The following is a 17,227-nucleotide window of genomic DNA, read 5'->3' on the forward strand; positions in this document are numbered from 1 at the left end:
TAAAAAATATAATGTACATTTCTAGTGAAAAACTTCTAAAGAAAACTTAAAACAGTTTTTGCACTTCTCTGGTGAGAAACGAGTTAGGCACAAATTATTTATTTTTTGTTTTACTTCTACAAGTGCGATGTCAAGCATTGCAAACACTTCTTACTAGAAATTAAATTCTTTTTGTTTCGTCGACTGCCTCTTAATCGCGTGCTTTTGGTTGACATCAAACTTCTTCGTTTCCGTATTTGTTCTGCTATTTCAAATATCAGAAATATTGATGAATAATAACCAAATGTTCTGTTATAGAAATTGTAGTATATACGCATAAGAATTAATTAATTACTTACTTTTCACTTTCAGCCACGTAGACATTGAACTTTCACCTGCATCATTATACGCAAAACACTGGAACATTCCCGAGTCCCCTATCATTAACTTTTTTATAAGAAGGGAATTATCTTCCTCGATGATGTATCTATAATAACAAATTACTCACTATACCGGAAGAAAATAGATTTTCTATAATTTTCAGACAATTGTTAATGGTTAATAAATTTGTTAATCCCTACTTGATAAATCTTGTTTTAAAACAACAGTTTGTTTACTGGAAATATTGTTTAAGGTAAAAATATTATCAATTAAAATAGAAAAAAGGAGGAAATAAATATAATAAGTTCTGATTAAACTAAAGAGGACTTTACAAATGTTTTTAAAATTCGAAGAATTAACAAATTAGTAAGTTAGGCACTTTACTAAGCATAAGTAAATAAAATAATTTGTAATACTACTACGTTTCTGTTAAATTACCGGCATTTCACAAACTTCTACAACTTAAAACCTTTCCAAATTGAACATTTTTTGCAGCGGTTATGTTGGAATTAGAAGGCAACCCGAATGAATTTCATACATTGTATCACATCGTAATTTGGGTTTGACGGTAAAGCAGAAATTTTTCTTAATTTTCTTTACCTCGAACATTAGACGGTTCGAATTAGGAAAGTTTCGCTGTATTTAAATAATTGAAATTAAGCTGGAGATAACCTACCTTTTGTCTTGTAATTCCTTAGTGATGTTGTTCGCATTTTTGAACCATTTGACTTTGGGAGGCGGAATCCCAACAACGTCACAGGGTAAACTAATTTGTGACCCGTAATCTCCTAACGTTTCTGTACGCGTATTACTAACGAATTTTGGCTTTTCTAGGACAACAACATTGGCAGCAGCCGTTACCGTTGGAAAACCACCACTTCGCAAATTGACCTGACATTCGTAAATGCCTAACGCAAAAAAAGAGAACCACTTTAATTGCCCCAATTACCAAAAAAGGGAAAAACAATTTATTGCAAACGTTTGGTTTCGAACGAACATTTAATGCGATTTAGCGAATCGACCTTTACTTAATTGTAAAATTGAAGTACAGTAAAAGTTCCTTATTTCCCCAGTTTCTGCTTTCGCGGTTAAAAATTTTATTATTCGCGGTTGCAATCGGTACACAGAAAAGGATTCGGTGTCATTTATTAAGGGGATTGACCGCAATAGACCGCACATGCCTAGTGTGAATTTTTCCGAAAACATGGGTTTCTATTATAAGCATTGTGATTTAACATTGCGAGATAAATATCTAATTTTTTGTACGATAACAGACAAAGGTTCACACTAACTCGTTACGTTTTTGGTTTTCAGTAATATGGTCATTAAAAGCTTTTACAAGTTCTTAAAGTTGATGCTTCTTGTAGGACACGTATTTTCAATAGAAATTAAAAAATTAAAAAATGGCGTTCGACAAGCTTTAGAACAAAGGTTTATCTATCTTACTACAAAATTTCAAACCTGTGTTCCGAATATTAAACTCATGATATCTAGAACCGATAAGCATGTTTTTACTCTATGGCGCGTGTACTACTGAATGCCTTTAATGTATCGGCATCTTTTGAGTATGTACAGTTGGTACGTGCCGAAGCGGCTTTTATAAAAATTCTAACCGAGTAGAAAATATGTGTTATTTTTCAACGTATCAGCATCTTTTGAATAGTATACCGTGCCGGGGCGACTTTTATAAAAGATGTAACCGAGTGGACTAATTTCAAAATTCAAAATAAAAAAAAATTACTAAATTCTTTAAACTCTTGCCTAAAGCTGATTATAACGATTAATTTTAATTGCAAATTTATTAATACATTGATTTTATTTAGACACATACTGGTTTTATTTTGGAACCTTCGCACGTATCCCCTATTATTCCATCCTAATTACCGTTCCATATCCACGGTTTCTGTATTTGCGGCATATTTATGAAACGTATACCCCGCGAATAAAGTACTTCTACTGTACACAATTTATAAGCTTGTAACAAGTTGGTAATAAAATTGTAGCAACTATTACAGTTTTAATTTTAACGCATCATTTATTTATTTATACAAAAATTAGCAAAACTCACCTGTATGACTTAAATTTGCTGAAACTAAAGTTAAGCTTCTGTTCCATAGGTCGTTTAAAGTGTACGAAATTCCACTATTTTCTATAAGTATTCCATCTTTGAACCACAACGTTTCGAGGGCGTGAAGAGGTCGAGCGTTAGCTATGCAATCGAGGGTTGTCTGCCCCGCACCTTTTACTATTTCGACGTCTTGTGGTTTAATTATTATTTCAGGAGCTACTTCCGCAAATGTATCCGAATCTTTTTCTTCTACTTTTAATCGAATGAAAGCACTGTTTTCTTCTTTACCTTCTTGAGTATTAATTGCGCGAGCCCTAATATTAAACAATTAGGAAAGTTTGGAAGCAGTAGCTATTCTATTAAGATATTTTTAAAACTGCAAGTGTTGTACTGTATCCATCTAAATATCAAGCGGATATTTTGAAAAAAGACATAATCTACTTCTTTACAAAACTTATGCTACCTTTTTTTTACTGCAAGTTTCTTTTTTGAATCGTGATCCAAAAATACAATAAGTTAAGACAGTATCAAATATCCATACTGAATTTCTGAACTTTTTACGCAGTCAATTTGTTTAGTCTATTTATCCACAGTGTAATAGAAATAAGTGCAGCGCTTGCAGGAGATGACAGAGTACTATAAAACATGAAGATTAAGTAAACGATTGTATGTCAGAAAGCTTATCAAGTTCGAAAAACGTTGTTAAAAGTACAGGTAAATTCAATTCCGGTCCTGGTAAAAATTATGAGCCGCAACGCTGTACTCAATAAGCTGGTGGTTACCACCATCAGTGTAGTATTTGTTTTCTGTATAATAATTTAAATACATATAATATTATATTTTAACAAACACGTAGAAGTTAGAAATCCATTTAAAATACGAAAGTACAAAGGTAAAATATGTACGTATAAGGTTTCGTTGATCAAAGTTCATATGGCTTCTGATTTTACTAATCGTAAGTGTAAGCACTTGTTCAAATGTAATTTGTATAAATAAGTACGTCTACGATAACTTTACATGAACACAAATAGGTAATTATCGACAACACTTTAATTTGTTCTGTCCGTTTGTAAATAAAAGAAGCAACAACAACTTGCAGTTTATTTGTTATCTTTGGAATTATTAAGTGTCATTGAGACAAACCTGTAAGCCCCGGTGTCGGATGGGTCAGTTGACAAAATGATTAATTGATTAGTTTTAGATTTGGCATATTTTTGCGCATATGGCACAGGTCCCTTATCAGTTTGCCAGGTAACATCTGGTTCGGGAGAAGATTCGATTGGAGGTAAATCTAATATTGCAGCTTGTCCAGCCTCGACTGTCACATATGTTTCCGTTTGGATTTTGAACACTCCCATATCTAGTTTTTGAATAGAAACGGAGTGAGTAATATACAAAAGCCCTGTCTCGTTACGTATTCTGTGTTTAGGATAAACCATGTTTTTTTTGTAATAAAATATTGGTGGATTCACCGCAATAATTTATTGTGTGGTAGGCTACTTGTATGGTATATCTTGTTTTTACAGGATAATTATTAAGATTTCGAAAATATAGGGTTGTTCGGAAAGTCATTTCGTTTTTTCCCGACAGAGGATTTAATTGTATTCTTTTGCACCCAACATCACATTTAAGCCGTATAATTTTTATATGCTTTGAGAGCTCATATAGCAAGGCTTGTGTGTGAAAAATTCCAATTAATTCTACGCAGTAGTTTTTGGTTGGTGCCCTTTTAAATATGGAGAGCGATAAGCAGCATTTTCGACATATCTTACTGTTTTACTACAGAAAGGGTAAAAATGCTGTTCAAGCCAGAAAGAAATTGACTGATGTGTATGGAGAAGGTGTGTTGACAGTACGCCAGTGCCAGAACTGGTTCGCTAAATTTCGATCCGGCAATTTTGATGTCGAAGATGCACCACGTTCGGGAAGGCCGGTTGAAGCTGATAAAGACGCGATAAAGGCATTAGTTGATGTGAACCGGCGAATAACAACACGTGAGATCGGATTGAGGTTAAATTTATCAAATTCAACAGTTTATGACCACTTGAAAGGCCTGGGATTATCCTCGAAGCTCGATGTATGGGTTCCCCATGTTCTCACAGAGAGAAATCTGTGTCGCCGCATTGACGTCTGCGATTCGCTTCTCAAACGTCACGAAAATGATCCGTTTTTGAAGCGCATCATCACTGGGGACGAAAAATGGGTTGTATACAACAACGTCAAACGCAAGAGGTCATGGAGCAAAAAAGATGAACCGGCTCAAACCATTTCCAAAGCCGATATTCACCAAAAAAAGGTGATGCTGTCTGTTTGGTGGGATTTTAAAGGAATCGTTTTTTTTTTTGAGCTTTTACCGGATAACACAACGATTAATTCGGAAGTCTACTGTCATCAGCTGGACAAACTGAATGATGCACTTCAACAGAAAAGGTCAGAACTAATCAACAGGAAAGGTGTAGTGTTTCACCAAGACAACGCGAGACCTCACACAAGTTTGGTCACTCGCCAAAAGCTTTTACAGCTTGAATGGGATACAATGCTACACCCACCATATTCTCCAGACCTGGCACCATCGGATTATTATTTGTTCCGGTCACTCCAAAATTTTTTAGACGGTAAAACCTTCACCTCAAATGAGGAGGTCAAAAACCTCCTCGATCAGTTTTTTGCCAGCAAAGACCAAAAATTTTATGAGCGTGGAATTATGCTACTACCAGAAAGATGACAAAAGGTGTTGGACCAGAACGGTCAATATATAATTTAATAAAGTATTTGTTTATTATACGAAAACTGTCTTTCATTTCCACAAAAAAAACGAAATGACTTTCCGAACAACCCTATAATTTTCGTTTTATACAGAGAATTTTACCGATTTTTATTGCAAGCAAAAATTAGAACTTTACTTTTTTTTATAAATTTAACTCTACAGCATATAAATGTTGCAGTTTTATAAATTTTTGAAACAATTTGTTGTAAATCGTAGTACAAGAAACAATAGCGCAACGGTAACTTTGTTATTCCGCAATATTTTATCAAAAGCTGTCCCTGCAGTGTAGGCATACGTATGTGTGGGTATTATACGTGTGGTACCGGTATCAATGGGAATGTATGGAGGTTGATAAACCATGCAACAATCAAACCAATTATTTATAAGACTTACATGCGATGCTGACTCTTATTTCTTCGCTGACAATTGAACCAACTTTATTCGACGCGATGCACCTGTAGCTGCCCTCATCTTCGTGTTTTGCCGACAAAATCCGGTAGAAAGATTCCGTCGAAAGGTCGGTGAGCAGTTCACCATCCTTTAACCACCTGTACTGAGGTTGAGGATATCCTGAAACAAAGAAAAAACAGTCGTTTAACTAGTAATTTTAGGAAAAAATCTTGTGCCAGTTAGTTATGCTGATGGTGGGCGGATAGTCCTTCCAATCTATAGCAGAAGACTATGTTCAGTCTCCTTTTAGGAATCGTGTCACCGAGCGACATGGCCTAGAGGTCTAGACCATTGCTTAGTATTCGGGAGGACGCCGGTTCGATTCCGGGTCCGTCTGCCTTGGTCCAAGTTTTTCTGTGGTTTCCTTGGATCACTTAGGCAAATGCTGAAGCAGTAATATTCCACAGATAATCTTTCATTCTCGTCTGTCTTCATTTCGTCCGTCTCATCTTTCCCACCCGAACCACCACCCACCCATTCCCACGATTTCTGAAAGCAGGCTGAAGAGGGCCTTCCGCCCTACCTTCCGACATAGTCCGGAGACACTGCCCGCCCACCAGCATTACTGGCTGGTGGAAATGAAACACCCAAAAGTTTTTTAAGAATCGTGTCAATGGATGGAAGGTGGATGGAATGAAAAAAAGAAACTGAAGATAGTCAGGTGAACCGGTAATCATTTTGACCGCTATATGTATTTATAAGCATATAATCTAGAGCTGAATTCTTCAACCTTTGTCAACCAATGAAACTCTTTTTTGAGATAATTTATCTTGTGGAACCCTTCGGTAGAACACCTAGAATCTCATTTTAAGGGAGGGGGTGGAATGTATCATATTACACACCTATTACATCTCATGCACAAGGTGCGTCGCTGCCCTTGTTATAAAAACCTTATACACATAAGATATAAATTTAAATAAAAACAAAAACATATAAAGATTACATTTAGAAACATATTTGTATTACTCAGTTTTTATTTTCAATATAAATTTCCGATCGCTAATAGGGAGCCGTGAGCGTTTGTAGCGTTGACGAACGGAACCTATAAGCGTTTGAGTGGAACCCTATAGTTATTGTAACACTATCGATCTTTCGAACTTCAGTCGTAAGGCTTTCATTTTAAGTCCACATTTCGTGAGCTTTGCAGATAAATTAAAACTCATACAACCGAAACCGAAAAATTAATAGCATCACAATGAAATTCTACGACATATTAAAGTCATACAAAGTTTTCCACAAGCAGATGAAAAGTCTTCTCTAATATTTTTTTGTATACCACCGATATCATCCCTTATCTCAAGTCATCTTATACTAATTTTCATATAGTTAGGTTCATAAATTTAATTATATTGTAATTTTTCTTCTTTGAATATCAGTAAAAAAAAAAAAACATATTTTATAAGACTAGTGATGATTAAGGAAACAATGACTTTGCGAATCTACAAAAAATGCTGACTCTACACTGTTGCTTTTAAATTGCTTCAAATTCCTTTCACGCTATTGATCACGTCAAATTTTTTTGCATTATTTTTTACCAACAACAGAATTCACCAGAGAAAAACGTTTCATCGAGGTCTTCCAACGGATTAAACGTTATCCTGTTAATGACTGCTGAATGAGACGAATGCAACAGTATCAAAAAAAAAAATAACAAAATCTGGATTTCGAATTGTGTTTAATTTGCAATTATCTACCATTCGAAGAGATAAGTAAGCGCTTAATGGTTTGAAAATTAAACGATCGGTTTTTCCTATCAGCTGTTACAACTTCAAACTATCAATCAACCTCAACCGCAATCGTGTGCAAAACAACAGACTATTTTAATTAAAAACTGCTCCCGCGAAAAAATCATTTTTAAACCAAATGCTAGAACATCTATTTGTACATTTGGAATTCAATAAAACATGCACTCATATTTTGTAATCACTAAATATGTAAATGAAAATTGAAATTTCTTTTCAATTATACTATATAAACTCATATGTAATCATGTATGTACATACGTATAATTGTGGGGAAAATGAAGGAAATTGTTAACAATTCCGAAATGTTTTTGTCCCAAATTTAATTCAATATTGGCGTACAAATGCAATCAATTATCGACTATTGTGTAAATTGGGTCGATTTTCATATTCATAAACAAAAAATTAAATTTAAATACTTGTCATCAAAATCTACAGTTTGTTTGTTATAAAAGAAGACCTTAGCACAAGTAGAGAAAAAACACGAAGCATTTCATCTTATAAGCCAATGATATGTTACATACAAGACTTCAATACAAAAGAATTACGAGAAGATTCCAGAAGTCTCTTTTCCAAAAAACTCGAGAACATTCCCAAATAAGTGATACAAATAAGCAATTATTATAAAATATTATATAAACATAAATAACCGAAGACAGTTTATATATGAAAAAGAAAACTGCTTCTAAAGATTCAAAGACCAGTCAGTCTGTCCTCATGAACAAAAATGCAATTACAAAATGAGAAAAATTCACGCTACCTACAATCTACCTATCTATATTTCTTGACAATTTATAGTTATGGAAAGTGTCTTAAGATAATTACTTTTAAAGTTCTAATTTATATAATATATGCCGTACATAGCAGGATTAAACGGAAAGGAGTAGACAACCTACGAGAGAACTTTCTTGAAAACTTCTTATACGAGTTTGCGCGTATTTCACTTAGCTAATAAATAATGCCTCAGAAAGAGAGTTTTGCATAAATAATGCAGGTAAAATTCTAAAATTTAGTAAAAGACAGAGTTTACTGCTTCGAAATGTCAGAAACTAAGATACCCTTCTCGAATTGACAAGCAACTTAGAAAGAAAAACGTAAACTACGAACAGCAATAGAAATTTTAATATAAAGTTCCCTACCACTACAGTAACACGTCCATAACAAGAATTATCTCTTTGGTAAAGCGCAATATACTTATATTTGCATACCTTCAATGCATCCCATCTAATATGTGTGATATGGGAAAGGGGTTTTATTAAATTTGCTAGGTGTAGGTAAATATCAAAATATAAACCCCAAAAAGAATTATATGCAGACTCAAACGAAAGCCCTCATGAAGGATTACTTAGAGATTTGTATGGTACGAATATTTTTATCATCAATGATCACTTTTCGTAGCAAATTGGAAAAGTAAAATGGCCTAATAATTTCTTCGTAGTTAATGTAATAAAATTAATAAACTATGAATAAAAACGTGAACAATGTGGTAAAACGGTGATAAGCAGAGTTCAACTTAAAAGGACTGATCATATAGATGCCAGCATATCTCTTTTAGAAGAGTCAAGATTCAGTCAAAAAATATTCTTCACTTTTACCTCTGAAATTTTTATTAATAATAATTTTAAACAAAATTTATTGACAATCTGTGGCATCAAGTTCAGATGATATACTTTTGAGTGTTCTATTAATATTTTTTAAATTAAAACTTTCGTAGTTTGATTTTGTATAGTACAGAATTCTTATGTATTTTTTAAATAAATACATAAAACACTAATACCAACAAATATGTAATACTTATTAATTATCAAAAGAGAAAGCTGGATGAATGATATAGGTACTTTTCTTTGGTATTAGGAATTAATTTTGGTTTTCCCTTATTACTTCGCAATTCGGTATAAAATTTTTATATTGTTTATTAAGAAACTATTAAACACATTTAACAAAACTTTTAAAATCCTGCTCTCAAACGTTTTAATTATCTTATGTGGCAGATTGTGCTAGATTATAATGATTAGGCGGGGATGTCGTTTAAATAAATTATATTTTTTTTTCGTATGACTTATTAGTCTTAATCCGTACTTCTTTGAAATCTGATTACGTGCCAAATTTCATGTCAATTCAAATATTAAAGGGGAATTTTGCGTGTATCTATTCTAACAGATAAATACGTAAACTAAAATAACAAGAACAGTAATTTTTATTTTTGAAAATTGGAAAATGCACCTCTAAACTGAAAAACAATCAATCAAAAAATGAAACAATTGCAAACTTAAGAAGCAATAAATGGAAATACATGAATATAATTACGTGTGAATCTTTTATAAATTCGTTTAAAATGTATCGATACTTAGACATTTACATTTTTAAAATCCGTAAGACTTTATTTATACAGAAAACCTGAAATGTTAATTAAGAACACAACAATTTAAATTACAGTTAGCTGTCTAATTTGAATATTTATTAGTGTTTTTCAATAAAAGAATTATGAAAAACCGAAGCTAGATTTTAAAGTAACAAAATCGCTACTGGCAAAAAGGAATGTAAATGAGCTTGAGATGTTACTGATTTATAATAGAGAACAAGCGCCATTAGAACGAAATATCGCGAAAATCGAATTGAACTAACTACTCATTTAATTGCATTTACCAAATTAAGAGAGACAAAGTTCTGATTCCGCTGATTTTATCGCTAACTATTTAGTTCAATTGCTTTTAAAAGAACAAGTATCTTTAATTCAGAGATTCACAATTACAGAGGTCCAGACGCATCCACCAAATTTTATTTTTAGAAAATAAAAAAGGAACAATACAGCAGATAACTAAATAATGGCGTACAAAAACAAAGAAACTCACTAGAAACTATATTCTTTAAAAATTATTTGAAATTTCTTAATTATTACAATTTAATTTGTAATATCAATTAAAATAGCTAGTAAATTTATCTCTGCTGGGATTTTATTTGTACAAATAGTGGTTCAAATTTTAATTTTTATTATTTTCACTTACAAGGCAACGGACTAGTGGGACAAATAGTAAGTATCGTTGTAATATTGAAGTAAATTTTCGCTTTTCATTTTCTCCGTGTATAGTCTTAGCTATTTAAAGTGACGGCTGGAGTAATAAAACTTCCAGAAGATTTATAAACCTATTTTGCCGAATGGCTAACGAATTTTCAGAAGTTAATTTACTTCTTACCTTTCTCATTTTTTGTTAGCTTGATTCTTGTCTTGCCAGCAAGGGTTTTATAATTATTATTTCTTGTTCTTGTTAGCTTGAGGAGTCCCAAATCTGATTCTAAATTCGTTATAAAAATGATTTTGATAAAAAGTGACAATCATGCGTATATACTTATATTCACTTAATTTTTGCACGTCATGCATTTATCAGAATATCACAGGTTTAAATCTTATATTTTTTACAGTTATCCACATTAATTTCTTTCATCTTTTATTTTAAAACATTCCAGACTGGTATCCAAAAAGTAAGAACAAGAAGTTCGTGAAACACTATAGTCCTATGACGATGATAAAGATGATGATAATTCAGTTTCATGAACTTTATTCACATTTTCATTAATCTTTTCATATGTTCTGAAGCACTTCTACACCACCGTTTTTCATAAACATGATGATACATTGTATGCCTGTATGTATGTACATGTGCATAAACATCGAACCGTGAAGAGAATGAACGGATGTATGGCAGAAACGTAACATCTATGCGTGTTCTGGTTATTATTCGTTTTTTTTTTTTAAGTCGTTTCTGGGTACGCTTCAAAGGGAAACAAATTATTGAGGAAGCCAGTAATGAAATACATATGCGATTATTAACAAATTGTGTACAGCTACCGTTTACTGATATGTCTTATTAATCATTTTTATGGTTTTTACTCCAAATACACCATGTTTAAAGATTTTATGGTAAAATATACCTACACCTCTCCTGCTGAATGATGTAGGAAATTATTGTATATTAGTATAACCGGTCCAAATTTTAACGACGAAGGATGTGGACCACTGTCGATGACGCATAATACATACCACTTACTGTACCAACTAATATAAGAAAACCAAAACTTTAAGACTGGTGATTATTATTAATTAAAAATTCCGGTTAACCGAAAACATTCTTGATACCCGCACTGAGCTTAAGGCACATTTCCATCCTTTAATTAATTTAATTTGTCAGATAATTCCATAATTTTGCATCATGAGAGGAATTAGCTGCGCCAAACCTAAGTAGTATTCAGAAAGATTAAACTGTAATTTAATATTTCTCTCTGAAATTATATTAGTCTTCCGTTTTACTTCTCGATCTAAATTTGGTTAACTAAGTGAAAAGTAGTAAGTACATTCATTATAAAAGTATAATAAACGTTGAATGCGTCAATACCGAGTGTATATAATAATTTTAGCCGTCCACACTCGCCACTCGGCGTTCCCAGACCGGACTACCGGACCAGCGCGAGTGTGTTTTTGGTGTCCCTACCTTATACTAGGACCTCTCGCCTCGTCCCTGATGGAGCGTTCGGTCTAGAAACGGTCTCCTGGCACGAGCCAAAACAAGCGAAAGCGGAAATAGAGGGGTCTCGCAAATGTGTACACGATACTCTTGGAAGACCTCGTCGCTCGTCATTCCCAGTTAGGGGTTAGGATTATTTAAATAATGCTCTTGAATTTAACAAAATAGTTAAGATTTTTAAGAATTTTCAAAATAGTAATCAAAATTGATTTTTTTTTTGTAATGCTATTATTGCTGACGACCTTACGATGATGATGATGCTACTATTCTCTAGATACGTTTAAAATTGTAAATATTCTGAAAATTTCAAGTAGCTGTACCAATTTATAGTGGTCACTCAAGATTTGTTTAATTTTTAAAGTAATGTGATAATTCTGGAGTGACCAGTATGTATAAATATTAAAAAAAAATATTTTTATTTTTGTTTCTTGAGGTAGACAGATATCTTAAAGAATAGAAACAAAGTTGCAGACACAATGAGAAAAGCCATAAACGCTATAAAATTATTATCTACTATTTCTCTATAATTGACAAACACCACCTTCTTATTTTCCAAGGCTTCTGAATTTTTGAAATCAAATTAATATGCAAATATTTATAGTAACAATAAGTTGCAGTCGTACAAATTACTGCGATATTCATCTTTACTTTTAATGATAGAACGTATAAGCAGTTGTCCTACTAGAAGCGCTTCTAGGAGTACTTTTGTACAGAGGAATTGCTCCTACCAGAAAAACTATGCCTACCGATGTATGTCGTTCTGCTTGAAGGACGAGAGCGTGTCGCTAGCAATACGAGATCAACCTTCAAACTGTTATTTTCGTTTTTTTTACTTCTTTAGTTGGCCAAAACAAAAACGCACTACCCGGTGCTTATATATCATTTATAATAAATTGACAGTCTCTATGTACATGAAAGCTTTAATTAATTTAACGTTGTCTTTTTCTGAACTATTCTTATTACATAGATATAAAAAATCAATAGAGTAACTACTGAACCCCATTGGTGTTAGAAACTCGCGAAATGGGATGCGTTTGTTCCAAATGTTATCCTAGATAGCTATGTATCCGTATTGATGCATTTTATCGGATGATTAATGTACCGATGTTTTGTACTTTTTTGCTTTCTCCGTTAATCGAAAAATTCTTTATTTTCATGGAGATTCAATGAACGTATGTATATGAATTCTGAACAGAGACGTGAAGCTTTATCGTAAATGAACGAATGGAATAACAAACTGGACCAGCGCTTATGCACGAGTAACAAATCATACGAGTCGCTTTTTCTGTATAGTTTTATCTGGAAAAGTTTTAGAATCGTGATGTATACGCCAACTCGAGAAAAAAATACGAATTTTGAAGGAGTTTCATCCACGGTTTGTTGACCGCATAGAGTTTTATATTAATCATGTCTAAAGTAAAAGGGGGAAAAGGGAAAAGTTCAGGTTTTCCGAGGAAGTAGATAGGGCCTGTCTTGTCAAATTTGAAAGTTACAGGCGCGAATACTGCAAGATTTTATTTCGTATGTTAACTCTTAACTACAATAGCACAGAGGATTGAAAATAGAGTAGAAAAATTTTTAGAGAATGACCCATTCGAGTTTAAAAGAAAGAAGAGGAACGCGGACGAATTGATGCTGTTCTAATTTGGATCTAAAGGTCGTCGTGCGTTTGACTAGTACGAGTGGCCAGCTTCTTCAGAGGTTCTTCCATCTCCGATGCTGGATGCGGATTTAGATCCGAATCAGAACAAAGAGAAGACGGGATGGAAGATGGAGGTAATGGAGGTACGGAAACTTAAAAAGGAAAGTATATGAGGTAAAGATGGAGAAGTGGAAAGATAAGATGCAGATAATTAGAAATGGTAGAAGAGACGACATGACCATGGAAGAGAGAAGAATACAGAATTTTTTAGAGCGAAAGGTAAACGAGGTGAAGGAAAAAACTGGAAAGAAGGTAATGAAGGTTGGATATAAGAAATAACAATAGATGGGGTAGTATGGGTATGGGATGATTAAAAAGAAGAATTGGTTAAAAAGAAGGAAAATGGACATTTCGTGGGGAATAGGTGGGCAGGTGGGGAAAATGAAGGGAGAAAGAATGATAGTGGTTTTTGAGATTTCATGAAGGAACATGAAATAGTATTATTAAGCGAAACATGGATAGAAAATAAGGATGTTATAGAAGCATTGAGAAAGAAACTGGATATAAATTATAACTGGGATATATTTGAGGCAATAAGAGTAGGAAAAAGATAGGATTACGGAAGGGATGATTGTAAGGTTAAAGAATTGTTTGAAAGTAAATGTAGGAATTGGTTAGGGAAGTAGTAATGATAGAAGGGTTAGGCGGAGGACAGAAAGATTGGTAATTTGTACCTGTATACGGAGAAATAAGATTTGAGGATAGAAGAGTGGTATACAGTTTATATAACAGGTAGTTGCAGAATTTGAGCAACATTGTTGAGAAATATTAAGAAGGGAGTTAGATAAGGACTTCTTACTTTTTAATTTGTATCTCTGATATGCTATTAATGATTAATATAGAGACAGAGCAGCTTTAGGAATAGATGGAACAAAAGATTAACATGCTTAGATAACGTAGCACTGCATTATTAGCATCTAGCAAGAAGAAGTTATACTAATTGTAAGCTTGAAATAAAACGAAAGCAATATTGAGCAGAGTGTGGTGTTAAAATTAATAAAAATAAAACAAAAATATGGTATGTCAAGGATGTAAAAGTAGACTTAGAACTAATATAAAAACAGAAGATGAAAAACTACAAGAAAACGCTGATTTTTTGGAAATCAGATAACTCACGTTGGAAATAGCGCTTTTGACAAAAATAAATCACTTTTGTCGGGCCAGTTAGAGGAATATTAAGCAGAAACGGGAGTTAAGTGATGTAGAGATTGACCTAAAGTTGATTATTCTTCACAAATGGTTAAAGATGTGTCTAATTTTATAGGACATTAACATCATGTACAGTTCAATCAACTTGACACAAAATTACACAAACAAATGACCTTGTTATTATAATTTAGTGCATTCCGTCGTGTTGTTAAAAATTTAGACCACTATTTGTCAGGATGACAACGCGTTATGTATGGGTAAATAACGATAATACATCAATCAAGCGGTTTTCAAATAGGTTTCGACTCTATTAGCCGACCATTTAGGATTGGAATGACAAAAAGGCGGAAAAGACTGTCAGAAAGACAAAAAAAATAGAATCTAAAATGTAGGTACACTTATTTGCTATTAAACATCATATGTAAATTAATACTGAAATAGCAAGTACCACAAAATGTTGAAAGTACATTAAATAAGTGTTACGAAAAGAGAACCGTGTATTTATGGATGGATGGATGGCTCTGCAATGGTACCTTACTTCTGGTTTATCTAATGTACTAAAGAAAATTGCCCAAAATAATTTTGTATTGTAGCATTTGCTGAATGTCACTAATATCTGACTTTTTTAAAACACAAAACCGTTTTATTTAGAAAAAATTATCCTTAATATGTGTATTTGGAAAATAAAAAAAAAAAACAAAATGAACCTTTCTAAACCATCTTTATGCATAGAAATAAGCGAGACAGGTTGGTAGGAAACCTTCCTAGGCCTTAAGAGCTAGTTGGAGACATATTAGAAGCAGAAATAGGAGTTAAAAGGTGAGATTGCTATTCAGAAATAATAATTAAGGACGTGAGATGTTCTAGTTTTAAGGAAATGCGAAGATTAGCTAAGGATAGGAAAAGTGGTGCGTGGTCAGCTAGATTTAAGACGACCTTATGATGATAACGACTAACACAGTTTATCTAGTTTTGTTGTTATGTAATTACAAAACCGCAAACACGTGCTTCTTAAGCTGTAAGTATACTGACGATATCTTCTGATATTTTCAAAGTGTTCTTAGTTAAATATTTTACCCAAGAGTTGCGGTAAACAATTTAATTAATTCGTTTTAACAATAGAATGCCCCAAATACAAACTCTAGTTAATAATAGTAATAATTATAATCAATATTAATGAGGCAAGTTGCATAGAGACGGGCCATCTGGTGCTGAAACACAATTAGTTACTTACAAGGAATTACCGTGTCGTGATAGCTAATGTGGGCTGCTTTTCGACTAATATATATAGGCGTCAAGTTAGCACTGGATGATTTGCTACTTACGCGCAAACCCTTTGGGAATTTCAGCAAATTTGCTCTGGGGCCGTCGCCGACGGCTTAGCGATTATAAAAGTGTGTTCGAAAGTTCGTAGTCTTCTACTGACCAAGTTTTATTTGAGAACGTGTGAGATAAAACTGTTTGACGGAAATAAAAAGGAATGGCAGAGGGCGAACCCACTCACCGCCCAACTTGCATCTCGAATCGAATATATATCTCTTGAAATCAATTTAAAAAAAGGATGTAAGCTAAAAGTTATACTTATATAGTCATATAAATAAAATATAAATAATAAAATATAAATAAATAGTGGTTTTGGTTACAGTTGGCAGTTGACGTTGGCAGTTATGCGATGCGCGGGCAACTTCCGTTGCATGCTATGCGCTGAAACTTTAATTTTAATGCTTCAATCTCAAGCCATCTTAAAGTCAACAAGTTTAATTTATTTGCTCAATTCAGTTTCCATTCCTTCCCTTTTTGAAAATACTATTGCAGCAAAAGACGTGTCGCCTTTTCAAGGAAGTCACTAACTGTTTTTAGAACATAACAGGTCAAATGAAAAGTCCCCGGCCTAAAACAGTAAAATTCGTTTTTTTTATTCAACATAATTCCCTTCAAGGGTGATACACTGATTATAGCGATCTTCCAACTTTTCGAGACCATTTTTGTAGTACGATTTGTCCTTTGCTTCAAAATAGGCCTTAGTTTCGGCGATCACCTCTTCATTCGACGAAAATTTTTTCCCAACGAGCATTCTTTTGAGATCTGAGAACAGGAAGTAGTCGCTGGGGGCCAGATCTGGAGAATACGGTGGATGCGGAAGCAATTCGAAGCCCAATTCATGAATTTTTGCCATCGTTTTCACTGACTTGTGAGACGGTGCATTGTCTTGGTGAAGCAGGACTTTCTTTTTCTGCAAATGCGGTCGTTTCTCGGCGATTTCGTCCTTCAAACGGTCCAATAACGCTATGTAATAGTCGCTGTTGATGGTCCTTCCTTTTTCAAGGTAGTCAATGAAAATTATTCCACGCGCATCCCAAAATACAGACGCCATAACCTTGCCAGCCGACTGTTGCGTTTTTGCACGCTTTGGAGCGGGTTCATCGTGTGCAGTCCACTCCGATGACTGTCGATTGGACTTCGGAGTGA

General features: G+C 33.6%; 1 protein-coding gene across 5 annotated transcripts in view; it reads right to left on the minus strand.

Moving 5' to 3' along the window:
* Positions 1 to 17,227, minus strand: part of LOC108732668 (protein sidekick) — a 153,848-nt gene that overhangs the window by 10,621 nt on the left and 126,000 nt on the right. For 3 of the 5 annotated variants that reach the window (XM_018463589.2, XM_018463588.2, XM_018463587.2), the window contains exons 3-8: positions 5,589 to 5,765; positions 3,572 to 3,788; positions 2,429 to 2,742; positions 1,037 to 1,268; positions 339 to 466; positions 155 to 244 (exon numbers count right to left, since the gene is read on the minus strand). In XM_018463589.2, the coding sequence (XP_018319091.1) occupies positions 155 to 244; positions 339 to 466; positions 1,037 to 1,268; positions 2,429 to 2,742; positions 3,572 to 3,788; positions 5,589 to 5,765 (1,158 nt within the window). The remainder of the gene's footprint in view (positions 1 to 154; positions 245 to 338; positions 467 to 1,036; positions 1,269 to 2,428; positions 2,743 to 3,571; positions 3,789 to 5,588; positions 5,766 to 17,227) is intronic. The other 2 variants (XM_018463591.2, XM_018463590.2) reach the window with 1 other exon arrangement.

The sequence above is a fragment of the Agrilus planipennis genome, unplaced genomic scaffold (assembly GCF_000699045.2).
Source record: "Agrilus planipennis isolate EAB-ADULT unplaced genomic scaffold, Apla_2.0 scaffold56, whole genome shotgun sequence".
NCBI lineage: Eukaryota > Metazoa > Arthropoda > Insecta > Coleoptera > Buprestidae > Agrilus > Agrilus planipennis.